Here is a 15,712-nt window from a genome sequence, read left to right as displayed (position 1 = left end):
CCCTGTGGTGCCTGTGCTGAGGGAGGAGGAGGGTAGTGTTCATCCTGTCTTTGTGAGCCTGCCACTTTGCAGGACTCCTGATGACTTTTCTTGTCTCCCCAGGGGAAGTGCTTCTCACCCCTGGCCACGCATCAGAGTCACTTGGAATCTATTAAAATTCTGATTTCTGGGTCCCTCCCTCCCTCAGATTCTACTTGCATTGTTCTGGGAGGTCATTCAGACATCTTGCTCTCCCTAGTCCCCTGGGAGATCCTCCTGTGCAGCTTGTACTATGTCCACTTCCCCAGATGCCACCAAAGAAAGGCTAGTGACAGTGGAATGGGGCTCTTGTTTCCTCCCGTATTTGTACCTTCCCTTTCCAGTAGCGGACTCTGCTGTTTTTCAGAGCCTCCAGCAGTTAGGGTGGGAGGGAGGCCTGTAGGGTCGAGACGACACATTTATCTTGTCTTAGACGCTGAGTGGCCTCAGAATAATTCTCTGTGTTCTATGTGTAGTGATTGTAATTCTCATGCATACACTGATTTAGTTTTTTGTAGAGGCATTTCTGTAAAAGTTCTAGTGAGACTTTTCTCTTGCCCCCCTCCTACAAGTTTCTCTGTTTTGAGATTTGTCTGTTTTGCTTTTTGTTGAGCATATTCCTCTTCCAGGGAATGTTCTGTAGAGTCTCCCTAGCGACTTATTGGCTTAGGATGTGTTCTCAGTGGTGCTTGTCTCATCCCTTTGTCTTGGCTTCCTGTTGAGTGTGGAGAGTGTTCATGGAGTGGTGACGTCATGCTTGAAGCCCATTGGTGGCTTTGGCCAGTCAGGCGCTTCCTGGTGTCCCAGTGGGAAAGATGCATAGTCTGGCAATAACAGGAAACTTCACATTTCTACATCCTGTTGTTCTGAGTTTGTGACTTGCTGCCCTGCCATGATGAAGGTTAGTGGACATTTCTATATGTGTTTCTTCTGGTAGAGTACCACAGCTTAAATTTTCCAGGCTCTGGAATTAAACTGTGGAACGGAAGGAATTCACTTTATAGTTAAGGGAATTCATTTTATAGTTAAAGGAACTGTTTTGTATCTAAATGAAGCTGAGGCCTGTTAAGGTTATTGCTTAAGAAGGTGCAACTTAACCCATATTTAGCCCTTGAACAGCTTTAGGTAGAGCTCTCCCTGGTGTTGGACTGCTTCTTGATCATGGATAGCACATGGATTGACTCCGTGTTATAGATGGCTCTGAAGGGGCTGTTCTAAGGAGGACCCTGGCTTCATGAGACCCACATCAGCGATGGGATGCCTAGCTGTGCTTACAGCTGGCTTGGTAGGGTTTATAGGTCCATCTGATTTCTTCTCATGAGCTTCAGACAGCGAGCTATGCTTTTAGTCCTTTCTGATTGTCTTGGTGCCTTGGCCTCTGTTCCGAGGCCAAATTTGTCTCCCGAGTTTTCCATCTTCTCAGTTTTCTCTTGTTATTTGTGTTTGAATAAACATACCTCATAACTATTTTTTATTCACTTCAAAAATTGTGGACAGAAGACTATCAACTGGAGGTGATTTTTGTGCAAGAGAGCAGTTTACAATCAGGTTTGGAATTGCACTTCTTGGTGTCTCTTGATATGCACTTCACTCACAGTGATATTGAGTACCCAGTGGGTGGTGGATGGACTGGAGTATGTATCTATCAGCACACATCCAACACACTAGGTGTTGGGAGGTGTGCATTTAGCTTCTGTAGATCTTACACTCCATGGTAGAAACTGATTGAAACTATTCCTGTGACACATGTTCTGGGGGAGCCTATTGGGGGCTCAACAAGGCTGTCCAGGCAGGGCTGATCCTTCAGGAAGTAAGACTTAGTCGGGAAGGATGTGGGTGGGGGACAGGAAGTAGGGGAGCAGAAGGGAGTTCCTGACATATCTCTGAGTGTCCTCCAGAGGAAGAAGCTGAACCCAGGGGGAGGGCAGAGGTGCTAGGTGGACTAGCCACTGATGCTTATTCTGGTCAGTGGTTAACATAACATTCAAATTATGTTAACATGACATTCATTTTGTTTTCTAAATATACTTTTGTTATTGGCACCGTGTGTGTGTGTGTGTGTGTGTGTGTGTATTTTGTACCAGGGATTGAACTCAGGGGCACTCAGCTACTGAACCACATCCCCGACTCCACATCCCACCCCCCTTTTTGGATATTTTATTTAGAGACAGGGTCTCACTGAGTTGGCTTAGCACTTTGCTGTTTTTGAGGCTGGCTTTGAACTATGATCCTCTTGCCTCAGCCTCCAGAGCTGCTGGGATTCAGGTGCCTGCTACCACGCCCGGCTTGAAAGATATTTTTTCTTTCATAATTTTTCTAGGACAGAGTAGTGGATGATTTGACTGTTAAAATTGTTTTTGTATAAGGTTGGTTGGTGATCAAAAGTGACAGGTAGTTCTCAGACCGTATTTGCAAAGAGCTATGTGTTTTAGTACATCTGTGCATGCACACACACACTTACACACACAACCCTCACAGACTCTGTACCCAGCTGTCTATATCCAGGCCATCTCTTGTGTGCTCTTTGAGCTCCAGGTGATTGGTGTGCACCCTTGTGCATGTGCACTTTCTCTCACGCACGTGCACACACACACACTCCAATTGTCTATATCATGTCTTGTACTTTCTCTCTCCCAGCTCCAACTGGATGGTGTTAACACATGTGTGCTTTCTCTCTCTCTGTCTCTCTCTCTCTCTCTCTCTCTCACACACACACACACACACACTGCAGACTCCAGCTGTCTGCCTCCAGGTGAGCTCATGCGCTTTCTGTGGCAGCTCTACGTGTGTGGTATGAAGTGCTTGTCTATGGGATGTGACTGTCTCCTCAGGGTCCCAGGTCTCTAGACAGCTCTGGATTGGAGGAGGTGCCAGATGGTCCTGATCCTGGCCAAGTCTCTGCCCAATGAGTCCCTCCCTTGTCCCTTCTGTGTGACCTGATCCCTTTCCTTATACTTTCACATCCATTGTGCTCGCTCACGTCTGTATTTTCCTTTTGTACCTGTTAGTTTTGGAATCAGCTGTATCTTGCCTTCTTTTTATGCTGGGAAAAAACATCGGGGGTGTGCCTTATCCACTGGCCTCTGCATACTCCAGGGGGAGAGGGCTGCAAGCTACCAGTGAGCCTTCACCAAGCACATGCAGCTGGGTGGCCCCTGCCCTGGGTGGGTGCTCATGGATAGGCAGCTGGTCCTCATCCGAGGGCTTGAACTGTGCCCTATGCAGGAATTCTAGTCCTTTTCCTCTGGCCTGCTCTCGCATATTGTGCTTCCTCTTGGGATTTCAGGATAAGAATCCCACACCAGAACTTGTTGATGCTGCATTCAACATGAGATTCAGTACTAATTCTGCTTGTTTAATTTTTCCTTTCAGACATTTGATGCAAATGATTTGTATCAGGGGCAGAATTTTAACAAGGTCCTCAGTTCCTTAGTGACTCTAAATAAAGTAACAGCAGGTAAGACTCCTTTTTTATTACATTTGAGGGGGTGGGAATACTAAATGGAGAAAGGTTTTGGTTTTCTGTTAGTAAGGCAAAATGAGCATTACTGAATTTAAGAAATGAGCGCCTACTGCTTTGCTGCTATAATTCTGCTATCCTGAGCACTTGGGCTTCAGTTCCTGGTGCTACAAGCCCTCCTTTAGAGACTGGCCTCTGAGCCACTTCCCAGTGCATGTTTACTCTGAGTCCTGTCTGGAAGCCATTCTCTGCCTGAGCCTGAGACAAAGCAAGGCTCCTGTGTGCAGTGGAGGTGAGGCCTGACTGGCACAGAGCACTGCCCCAGAACAGGTTGCCCACAGGAATGTGATTGTGTCTTCAGGGCTTCACTCTGAGATTGAAAGTTGCATACCTCTAGGGCTGTGGAGATGGAACCATCTAAGAAACCATTCCAGGGAAGGAATCCTTAAGATTGTCTAATCACTTAATGATGTATTGCAAATGACTATTTGGTGTTTTCTATAGGTGGTTAAATAGACACCGAAGCAATCCTCTGTCCCTTTACGGTCAAAATTGTAGTTTTAATGTGAACAAATAGCAAGGAAGAAAATCAGTTACGTGAAATTCAGGGAGATGTAGCTCACACCAGGATTTAATACAAGAGACCTTGCATGAGATCTTGAGAGTGTGGCAGGTTCCTGTATCCACCCAGGCAAGTGTCCATCTACCAGCTGCTTGGACACGGTCACTAGTCATGTGAGATTGTTTTGGTTGGTGATGGGCTACATGTGCAGCAGTGTGCAGCATGTGGCCTAAGTGTGCACAGGGCTATATCCTCTAGGTTGGTGCCAGCATACTGTGGTGTCTGCATGATGACAGGATCTCCCTCCTGATAGCACAGTCTTGAGAATGTTGCCCTGTCATAAGGGACATGCAGCTGCGCGTGTCTGCCTTAGAATTGTGAATTATGACTTTATAATTAGTATAGGTCTCTGTGGCAGACAAGGATGGGGTGGCCCTGGTAAATGAAATCTATAGGTGATCCTCAGCTGGACCCCAGTGAAAATATTGCTGTGGGTGCTCTCTCAGTGTTTGAGTTAGCAAAACAGAGTGTGGAGAGGTGCTGGGGAGCTGCAGGCCACGCTGGATCCCGTGCCTGTCAGCGGTCCAGGTTTGAGGCATTGAGATTTTTTTAGAGAAATGATGGATTTGTAAACAAACTGGGATCAGTGGCTCTTGGACACATGCCACTGTTTTTTCTACCCCCACCTCCTGCAGAAGTATTTCTTGTGTATTGATGTCCTTGGGTCTGCATTGGATGTAAAATATGTAGTGCTTTTCCTTATAAAGTCATATTTAGAAGTTAGGAGATAAATTTGGTACTTTTCAGCTTTTAGTTAATGTTAGTGACTATTTTGCAAGAGCTTTTAACTTTTCTGTTTGTTGGTTCCTTGCTCTTGGTTATTGTATTGAAGTCAGTGTGATGGAATTGACTGTCTTTTTAGTTCTCAACTTTAAACACTTGCCTCAATGCAGTATGGTCACAGCTGTTCCATTTTTGGGAAATTTCTGCCATCATCTTCCCTCTGTTTCTGTCACTTAAAGGATGTGTGTTCTTAAGGCATTTAGATGAGTTTTTGCCTTTCAGTTGGCCAGAAGAATTGATGATGGGGAAGGAGAGGAGTCAGGATGCCTTGGTTGCACTGAGAATTCTCTTGAAGGCCAGGATAGGTTAGCACTGTGTAGCTAGGGTGACAGACCCATGGGCGGGTTCCAGGAAAATATCCTCTGTGGCTGGTTTTGTGTTGGGGTGGTATTTAGGCTTTGTCTTCTCAAGTAGAAAGTACTTGAGAAGTACTCCTGTCCCTACATAGGATCTTACAAGTGCAGGCACATTTTAGGGGGAATGTCAATACAATGTCCCACACTTCTGAGTGTGGAGCCAGCAGCAGCATAAAGGTAGGACCTGGTGGGAAGGTCTGGCCCTGAATCTTCTGCAGTTCTGGCTGCCTTGAGCCATTTTGTCCATGAGAAGGTATGGACCCTGTGTTGCTCTAGCCCGAATGTGCCAAGAGAAGGTGCAACTCTGGGCTTTTCTGTGACAGTCTTCAGACTTTTAGCTGTTTCAGAACTTTATAAAGTACAATGTAAGCCAGTTCCAACAGATTTGCCTGAAAGATGGGCGGGCTCTGGGCGATTGTCAGTGTAGGGTGCTTTTGTGGACAGGGTAGGACAGGGTAAGGCATATACATCTTGAAAAGTGTTTTCCCTAGTAAATTCCTCACACCATCATTTTCCTTTTTTTCAAATCAAATCATTTCTAAGAAATGGTCTGCTGACATTGACTTGTTGGTTGGCCTGTTGTGGTGGGAATCCCGAGTGGGGAGGGCCGCATTAATTCCTGCTGGCTTTGGCTCTCAACAATGGGGTGAGGCAAGTGGAGCACGTGCAGCTTGCTCTTGAGGAGATAAGACCCAGAAGGGTCTCTGGCCAGAAAATGCACAAGGAAAAGAGTTCTTTGTGTTGCAAAATAATTCTTGTTGCTCTCTGCATGGGAAGTAATCTTGGAGAAATGGCATATGTGCTGTGGTATGTTTTGAGAGTGAGAACTGAGTTGTTTTCTGCTGGGGAGTTGTATTTGAGAAGCTTGTTTTTCAGGTGAAGAAATATATTAAAAACTTATAAAACGTTTCACAAACTTTTGAAAAGTTATACTAGAGAAATGCTGATGAGAAATCATCTTCAGATAGTTTCTGGAGAGGTAATTGGGGATGAATGCGAGTTATTTATGGGACAAAGAATCTGCTCTTTGTTTACTGCATAAATGGCCTGCTTTATTGTGGTATTCGGTGTGTCCCTCTGCTGGCCCAGTTTTAGAGCCAGCGTGTGGCATGGGAGCATGGTGTCAGGCGTTCTCAGCGCTTTTTCTCTGTGTGCATGACCTTTTCAGACATTGGACTAGGGAGCGACTCCGTATGTGCTCGGCCCTCTTCGCATCGGATCAAGTCTTTTGACTCCCTGGGATCCCAGTCTTCACACAGTCGGACTTCAAAATTGTTCCAGGGCCAGTACCGAAGTTTGGTAAGTTTGAGAGGTTTTGTTATTTAAATTCTCGTGTATTTGGGAATGTGGGAGTGTATGAATGTGTCTGGAAAGATGCTTGTGCTCCTGCTAACAGTGCTAAAGCAGCCCGGAGGTATTTGACCTTGCCTCCATTGCTCTTGCAGCCTGGTTTTGTATTTGTCCTTACCAGATCCTTCAGATGATATGCTGAATGAGTGCTTTCAGAAAACTTATTTCCTGGGGTTATATTAAGATTGATAATTCTGCTTGTATAGAGAAGCATGTACTTTTAACATATTTCCCTGACACAGTGCTTTCTCAACTGCTATACACAGAAGCATGAGAAGAAATGTATGTGTGGAAGAACTTAGCCATACAAAGGAGAGACGGTTTTAACCAAAGAAGCCAAAGGTAGCCTTTTCCTCTTCCTGAAAGCCTGCCTTCAGAGCTTTCCATGGCTGCTCAGGACACAAGGAAAGGCACTTAGGTGGAGAGTCGTCTTGGGAAGGGAAGAAGAACCTGCTCATAAATGCTAAGGGCACAGGCTGTAACAGTGCCTGGAGATGACATAGGGGAAGGTAGAGCATGGGACTGAATGTGAGTCTGCAGGGAGGTCGCAGGTCTTACTGTCCTGGTCAGGTCCTGCTGTCTTTTGGGCCACCTGGGGCTGGCAGTTCTTGATTTGCTAATAGAGGCATGACCATTTTTTTCTCCTTGTATAAGGAGAATCTTACAATGGTAGTCATGAGAGCTCACATCTTCAGAGATTTTAGGGACCCCACTTTCTTTTTGCTGTAACACAGGAAATTATGAGGTTTTGCTAATAGTGACGGTCAGGAAGTGAGAGTTCATTTGGACAGAGTTGTATTTTGTAGTTGGAAATAAATTTGAGTGTAGCTCAAGGAATAGGGTTAAAAATAAGATTCAGGAGAAATGTAGTTTTTACATTTTCGTAAGTGTTTTGAAGTGAACCTTACTCTTGTCCTTACATTTGCCCTTGGAGAAGCCTGTCCTAGGTTCTGCATCTGCAGGTAGTGACGCCTTATTGTGATCTGCCTATACCAGCTCAGTCCTTCATATTTTTGTGGCCTCTCTTCTGCAGCCCTCCTGGTCCTTATGTGGTCTAGTTTTTTTATAGGATGTGATGCAGGAGGAGTTTTGTAGCATTATCATTGTGAGCATTATGATTCCAAATTAAGGAGAAAACTTGAAACATTTTAAATTAGCTTTATAAAATATGTAAGGAAAATGTAAGAGAAAACATACTTTCAGTGAAAAAAAAAATACTTCAAACCATGGAAGTTTTCATTTTGGTTTTCCTTTTTTCTTACTGAATAAAGGAAGACTGGGAAATATGTATGATATTAAGTAAAGTATGTGGTTGAAGATGAATGTTACTGAGATCTTAATCATACAGGATTAACATTCCATTAGCTAGAGAAATTGGTAAGTTACACCAGGAGTGAAAGGGTTCTTTTTGTTGCTGCTGCTGTGCTGGCTTCTCCTGCATGGGACATGGCAGACCTCTCTTGCATGCTAGGTGAGAGCGACTCTTTGCCTTTAGATTTTTCTGAATATAGTTTGCTCACAGCACTGTGAGGTGACTTTTTTGAATCTAGAATCTAGAAATGAGGATGGCAGAGTGTTCATAGCTGAGTAATGAGTACGTGGAAGGCCATTTATCATTCTCAACCTCTACCTATGCTTGAAAATTTCCATAAGAACTTAAGCTGAAATGCCCCTTGTAGTTGTGGAGCATCAGTTCTGGGATCTTGTGACAGAGCTCAGCCCTGCACTCACAGCAGGCACTCCCACCCAAGCTGGTCCACTTCTCAGGCACTGTTTAAGCTCCTTTGCTCAAGCTAGCTTTTTTGACCCCCACATCCCTTTCAGTCTCCGAATGTTGCACCCGATTGCCGCCTCACCTGCTGGTTGTTTTCGTAACCTTGTTTTAAATCTGCGAAGCCGTCATCTTTCTGCTCCAGGACAGTTCCTGCCTGGGGTGCAGGCTGGCTAGGGCTGCTGCTGCTCATTTGGCTCTGCAGTGGGAGCTGGACCTCCTCACTCGGTGCCTCTTTCCTGTGGCTCCCTCAGCTTGCCTTTCTCTGGGTGATTTCTTCCTGCCCATTTACATGCTCTCCGCTAAGCAGATCTCCTTGTCCAGCTCTGCTCTGCAGCTTGCCTGTCACCACAGAAGGAGAAACCTGGGAGAGATAATCAAGAGTGTAGTGGATCCAGGGCATAGATTTGGGTTTTTTTTCTCCTCAGTTCTGACTTCCAACTTTCTTTTCTTAAGGACTTTTGTTGATGCTTCTGGAGTCACTGTCATGTCCTGCATCTGCATTGGCTGTTAATGAGCATAGCCCCACGTTCCCTTCTTTATTCTCAGTTTGGGAACAGGGTTTATGTACTAGCTAAGCCTTTATCTGCTGTTAATGAGCACGGCTCCCAACTCCCAGTGTTGTTCTCTGAGATTGGGGACAGGGTTTTGTACAGTTTTGCTTTGCCTTCTTCATTCTGGGAGAAGTGACTTGATCTCTTAAGGCATTTCCTCTTCTGTGGCCCCCAGCACTCCAGGAGCCAGGGACCCCAGGCCCCTTGGCCTTGTGATGCTGTTGAGTGACCTTGCTTGGGTACCGGTCTTCGAGTTCACAAAGTGTCCAAAGCATGCAAGAAATCACATCAAATTTTATTATATATGCTTTGTTAAATATTTTCAATTCCCTTGAGTAAACATGGGATATATCATGAATCATATTTTGTCAATTCTAAGACCTTTTTCTGTAAAACATTTTAGCATATCTGAAAGTAACATGTATCTTATAGTTTATGGTATTCTGTAATTTAATTGATAGTATTTAGTGTTTTATAATATAACAATGGGCATTGTCCAGTTTTTGGCAACTTATACTAGATGAAATACATTATGAGGAAACTGAAACTTAGATAAGGTGGGTATTTACCCAGGATTGTAGAACTGGGACTGGAAACTGTGGAGTAGATATTGGGTTTTTGACTCCATGACAAGCCTTTTTTCAATGAATGAGAGTCTGGGCACTCTGGGACGTGGAGGAGGATCTGGAGCTTTGAAGGCTGCAGGCTTTTCCGGGTTGGATACCTGCAGGACTGTGGGTAGAATACCACTTGATGAAGAGGAATATGCCAGAAACTGGCAGATGAAACTCTGGCTGTAGGAGCCAGGAAGGTTGTGGAGAAGAGCCTGCCCAGTGGCTAGGTGACTGTTCTCAGGGGAGGTGTCCTATAGGCCCATGTAGGGACCCTTTTTCCCTTTGGGGAGGGAGTCTTCAGTCCCTTCCCATTGCTAATAGTTGTTGACTTGTAACATGCATTTTAAAAAGCTCATGTGTTGTGTGTACAGCAGGATGGATTTTCACACATCAAAGATTGCTAACTAAGCAGCATCCAGTAAGACCACAAGACTAGCCTCAGGATGCTTTCATTGTCTCCCCCCCCCCCCCAAGGGTATCTGCTGTTGTGATTTCTAACAGTACAGACGAGTGTCACCTGGTTTTATTTTATATAAATGCATTTTTTATTGAGAGAGTACTAGAATGTCACATTGAATCCAGGTGGATGACAAACCACTGTTTAGGAGATCTTTTTAAAAATGAGAAAGAAGAAAGCCCACAGTGATAAAATAGGGTTAAATTCATCATTCTAGCTTCCTGTAGCACTAGAGACAATGAAGGGAGCCTTTCACACTCTGCTGTTGTGATCCAGACTGCAGTTGGTGTTGTGTGGCGGGTAACTGGAGTATGTAGATGTCTTGGAACACCCTCCCTTTGGCTTGTCTGGTGCGTCTTGCCCTTTGGGCACTATTGTAAAAGGATGTGTTAAAGAAATCCACATCCCGTCACCATAAAGACGCTGAAGAAGGTGAGTTTGTTGAGCGGAAGTTGTCACACAGGTCCAGGTGGTCCTGTTCTTTGTGGCATGCCTTGTCTTTCTCTTGGATGCTGCCCTTTTCACAGCCTTTTCCTTTCTGATTGCTTCGTTTGTGAAGTACAGAAGTCCTTGGGTGTTTCCCTGGCACCCATCCGAGTTGAGAGTACTGTTTTCACCTTCCTGTCTATAGGGGGAATGTAGCTTACCTCCTGTGTAATTTCCTGATTTCTACTCACCTACTGTTGTACTGTGGAGCTGACCTCCATGGCCTGGCACCCAGCTGCAGCTTACAGGAGGCTGGCAGTGGGCTTGTCCTGGGCACTGTGACCTTGGAGGACCCCTTATGGACCCCTAGGCTCCCTTGCGCTCCACAGTTCGTTCCTTATGTGAGCTCCTCACCAGAATCACTGTGTGAATGTTTATACAAGGCTGAGCTATAGAAAGTAGAAGGTGGTAGGGTTGTGGTAGACTGCTGGTGAGCATGAGGGTGGTTTGCAGAAGGAGACTCGCTATGGCATGGTGAGTTGGATGATGTTCCATCTCCCAAGAGCAAGTGCCACTGTGACTGCCACTTTATCTTGCTCATGCCATTGGTGGGTGGTGAGTTCTATGCTTGAGCAATGGCTGTCAGCTGGAGCCTGCGCTGCCACATGTTGAGGAAGAGACTCCTGTGTTAGATATTAAAGATATGTTAACTGTTATTTATTCAGGATTTTTAATTATTAGATACATACTTATAATTTATGATTAATGTTTAATTTGTACACACATTTAGGTAGCTAAGTATTAAGCATTTGAGAATGACCAGCCAGCTACTCAGCTACTCTTTGTTAAGGATCTCCCTCGTGGTGGGGGTGTAGTCTCGTGATGTTCACCTGCTCCTGGTTAGAGTAACTCTGAGACTTGCTGGAGACAGCCACTTGCAGTTTTACTAGAGGTTCTTTTAGGCTTTTGCCTATGTGTGTCAAAGGAAAATGGCCTTTTTGGAGGAGGGGGGTTAATTTGAAATGTTTTTCAGTGTGGATGTCCATAGTAGAGAGTGGTGAGCTCTTTACACGCGGTCCCTTTACCTGCTCCCCAATGCTCTGTGGTCCCATTGTCTTTGTGGCCAAGCTCTATCCTGGCTTCAGTTAGTTCGGTGTTTAGAACATTAGGGTGGCCAAGCCAACAGTGTTCATAGTGGAGCCATGTCGCAGCCATGCTTTCTGGAATGCGTAATTATCTTTCTTTCTTTTGTTTTCCCTGTCCTTTTTGCAGATGGTAGCCCTGATCTAAGAATCTATTTGTATGCATTCAAACCTGTTAGATTTCTTCTTGCTTATCTCCCTGAGGAACACTCCTGGTGTTATGCAGGCTGTTGCATGGCAGTCTCTGATTCTGCTTGGTCCTCCTTGGAGGTGCTTCTGACCTATGTGGCTCTCCTCCACCACTTTCTCCATGTCTTCATTTTGCCCTTGCATTTCACCTGTCTTGGAGGAGCACAGTTTCTCTCATTTGTTCCTGGAGCAAGGGCACATGGGATGTAAATGTGTTGAGGTCTTATAATCCGCAGATTGTTTTTTTTCCCTGACATTATGAATTTTATTGCCTTTTGTTTTCAGAGGTTTAATGCTAGGATGTGATTTGGTCTGAATGTTTGTGGATTTGTCCTGCTGTAACGGTGTGCCTTTGTCAATTCCAGGGCTTTTCCAGGTGTGTTCCTTGGCCACTTGGCAGCCCTTGTCATGCCATAGTCCCTGTGGTTCTGCTTATTCTTCAGCATGCTCTGTTTCTTTCTTCTGAGTGAAGTTTGTAAATGCCATTCTTTCCTGAGGTTTTCTCTGTTTTTTTTTTCTATTTCAAGACAGTTTGTAGGGGCTTTTTCAAAACTTTATGATGACTGCTGAACTTCTTCCATCCACTTCCATGTCTGCTGTTGCCTTGATATCATCTTGGGGGTCCTCTCTCCTGCTCGTCCGCTTGCTGTCTCTTGGGCATGGTCTCTACTCTACTGGACATCTGCTTGCTGTCTTCTGGACATGATGTCAGGCATGTGTCTCCTGGTTGTCTGCTAGGTGCTGGGACTCCCAGTCCTGTCTTTGTTTATGTGGCCATTGGACATTTTGCCCAGTACCTGTTCGACACCATGGTGCATGTGGAATGGGCTTCCCCCTGGTGGCGGGGCACAGGAGAACACCACACCATCCTCACTGGTTCCTCAACGAGGTTGTAGTTCGTGTTGTGGGCCTGAGAGTGGTCTCATGGGCCCTCTGGGCTGCCCCTTAGGCTTCTCCGGGACTTGTTTTTTTTCCCCTGTGGACTTTCATGTGGATTTGGGTTGCTGGCCTCTCCAGAGCCTAGTCCAGATTATATGGAGATAGGAAGAAACTCAAGAGTCTGCTTTTCTCTTCCTGCCTTCCAGAGACTTTGAAAACTGCAGTTTTTGTGTGGGGAAAAAAATAAACATTCAACAATACCCAGTGTTGGTGAAAATCGGATAAAGAACTCTTCAGATATGGTTGGTGGGCATGTTGCTTGGTGTGAATATGGAGAACCTTTTTGAAGGGCAGTTTAGAAATTTATTTTTACATTTAACATGTATTAGTATGTGTTCTTTTACTAGAATTTAACATGGAGGCTAATTATATTCAAAGATGGACATGCAAGCATTTTTAAAGTAGCCTTGTTTTGCAAGACAGAAATACTGTATGTAGTATATTAAAAAAATAATCTAAAGGCCCATTGTTGGAGAGTGATAAAATAATGGCACCCGGGTAGTACAGCATTATGCAATTAGTTGGTTCTAAGTATTGCTGGAAGAATGACTGCAGAATGCTGACTTGGCCTAAGTATTGGAGGAGTATGCGCGCTGATCCTTCTAAATGTGTGTGAATGTATATCGGTTTGTGCAGGTTTAGCAGTTGCAGAATGAGACCTTTAAGCTCTGGAGAGGGTCTCTTCTGGGGCCGGGACCAAATGGTGAGCAAGGTGCACTGGGAGAGACAGGAAACTTGTTTCTTTATTTTAGACATTTTCCTGCTGTTTGAATGTTTTGGGCATTTATAATAATGTTTTGGCTGCCTTTATAAAATATAATCTTACTTATTTTAATGGAGTAGACTGTATCTCAAGTAATCTTCTTCCCACTCCTCCCCACCTGCTTTTTAGGACATGACTGATAACAGCAACCATCAGCTGGTAGTGAGAGCCAAGTTCAATTTCCAGCAGACCAATGAAGATGAGCTCTCGTTCACGAAGGGTGATGTCATCCACGTCACTCGAGTGGAGGAAGGAGGCTGGTGGGAAGGCACGCACAATGGCAGGACTGGCTGGTTCCCCAGCAACTATGTGCGTGAGATCAAGCCAAGTGGTAAGTGGCCAAGCCTGAAGTGGCACTGATGACTGCTGTTCTTGAGGCTGAGAAAGCAGCCATGAATGCATTGGCATCCTGAGTGCTAGCTCTCCAAGAGAGTCTGGGAAAGTGCCTCTGTCGTGATGAAATTTTTGTTCAGTGGAATCCCTAACATTGGAGTTCTGGGACAAAGGGCTTCACAGTTATAACCTAGCTTTGCATTCCATCCTGACATTTTCCAGATTCCAAGGGAAATATCTCAAATGTGTTAATGTTCTCTCCTTCCTCCTCCAGGTACTGAGGGTTGAACTCAGGGCTTTGTACATGGTAGGCAAGTGCTCTTCCAGTGAATTACATCCCATTTTATTTTTGAGATAGTTTCTAAGTTGCCAGGCAAGTTGCCAGGCTGGCCAGAAGTTTGAGATCTTTCTGCCTGAGTCTCTTGAGTAGCTGGGATTTCAGGCGTGTACCACCATGCTCTGCTAAGTTTTTTTTTTTTTTTAATTGAAGTGGGATCTTACTACCTTGTTCATGCTGGTCCTAAACTCCCAAGTGATTCTCCTGCCTCAGCCTCCGAGTACAGCTGGGATTGCAGGTGTGTGCCACTGTGTAGTTGTGGTTACACTTTTGTGTTAAGATATACTTTTATTTTTTAGGGCTGGGGTCAGGGCTTGGAATTTGTGATACACAGGCTTTTAACTGTGGGCACTTTACCAATCATCTATTTGTAGATAATTTCTGCTGTTTATATCAGTAATAGTATTTTAAAATGTATTGCTTTCTTTGTGTTTTCTGTATTTTTTTGATGTTTTTTTACTGACCAAAACTGATCTTTCAGAGGCTGATCTCTTTTGAAAGAGAGTGGTGGTCTTTGGCATAGTTATATCGCTGATATGCACAGTGGAGTTGAATATTCTCTGAGGCTTGTGGTTAGATCTGCTGACCAGGGAGTGGCTGTGAATGTTGAACCTTGGTGAGACCAGCGACTGAAGTGCCAGAGGACTGTGTTCAGGGGACGTGGTATTGATGTTTTCCTGACACAGGTGTTTCTTGGCCATACTTCAGGCCATGGGCCAGTGTGGAGGATTAAGAAGGAACTCCATAGAGACTTCTAGGTCATGTGAATGCTACTGGGCATTGCTGGCCTTCAAGGAGCTTGCCTAAATTGCCTCTACATATGTAAATCTTGTTTTATGTTGAGCTTGGTTATAGATGCTCTTGTGAGAGATAAAGATTTGCAATGAGATTTCAGAAGGAGGGTCAGAAAGGGGAAGAATGTGGGAAGGTAGGGAGAGAGGTGGGATGACATTTTGTAACTTTGTATATTGTTCCTGCTATTTGGAAAGTAGTGCACTATACTGTTTCTCTGATTCCGCCTGGGAAAGATGATTTACCAATATGGCTGAACAGGATGTGTGGAAAGGGCATAGTGTGCTGGGGTGGGTATGGCCTAAACTGCAGATATTTCAGATGGAAAGGACGACTCTGTGCATTGCTTGTGGAAGTCCCTTGGTGGGGCTACTTAGCTGCAGTATGTATGGTGGGAACTCAGTGCTTACACAAAGCAGGGTCCCTGAGTTGTCATTGCTGTTATTTTATTTTTTAATGTAGCAAGAAAAAATGAATTTTAAATGTGAAAATGACAGTTTTGATAGTAAAATATTTTCTCAACAGTGACCTTGGAAAACTTAGTGCTTTTGTTACTGGGGCCCAGGCCAGAGGCCTGAATCTGGGATCCCATCTAACTGGATTCAGTTTTCTGTCTGCATCAGGAATGAGAGCAAAACAATATAAAAGGGAAAAGTGAATTTAATCACAGCTTGGCCAAACCCAGAAACTACTGCTCTGCCTTTCCAACCTATTACAGGTTACTGGAGGGAACAGTCATGTAGAACAGAAGCTGAGAAATACACATCTGTCTGGCTATGGCCTCCAGTGAGCCTGTGTGGCAGTTC

At 44.7% G+C, this 15,712-nt stretch overlaps 1 protein-coding gene across 8 annotated transcripts in view; it reads left to right on the top strand.

The window, feature by feature from the left end:
* Arhgef7 (Rho guanine nucleotide exchange factor 7) overlaps positions 1 to 15,712 on the top strand; it is a 128,230-nt gene that overhangs the window by 55,916 nt on the left and 56,602 nt on the right. For 7 of the 8 annotated variants that reach the window (XR_009227824.1, XR_009227825.1, XR_009227826.1 and 4 more), the window contains 3 exons: positions 3,391 to 3,475; positions 6,408 to 6,538; positions 13,574 to 13,775. Coding sequence is in view for 5 of the 8 variants with exons in the window: in XM_058582719.1 (XP_058438702.1) it covers positions 3,391 to 3,475; positions 6,408 to 6,538; positions 13,574 to 13,775 (418 nt within the window). In the remaining 3 variants the exon portion in view is untranslated. Of the gene's footprint in view, positions 1 to 817; positions 920 to 3,390; positions 3,476 to 6,407; positions 6,539 to 13,573; positions 13,776 to 15,712 lie in introns of those variants that run through there. The other variant, XM_058582720.1, reaches the window with a different exon arrangement.

This window comes from Marmota monax, unplaced genomic scaffold (genome assembly GCF_021218885.2).
Source record: "Marmota monax isolate L192 unplaced genomic scaffold, Marmota_monax_Labrador192_F-V1.1 WCK01_AAM20220418_F8-fsc00026, whole genome shotgun sequence".
Classification (NCBI taxonomy): domain Eukaryota; kingdom Metazoa; phylum Chordata; class Mammalia; order Rodentia; family Sciuridae; genus Marmota; species Marmota monax.
The sequence above is the reverse complement of the archived record's forward strand: the minus strand, read 5'-3'. Positions and strand labels throughout refer to the sequence as shown.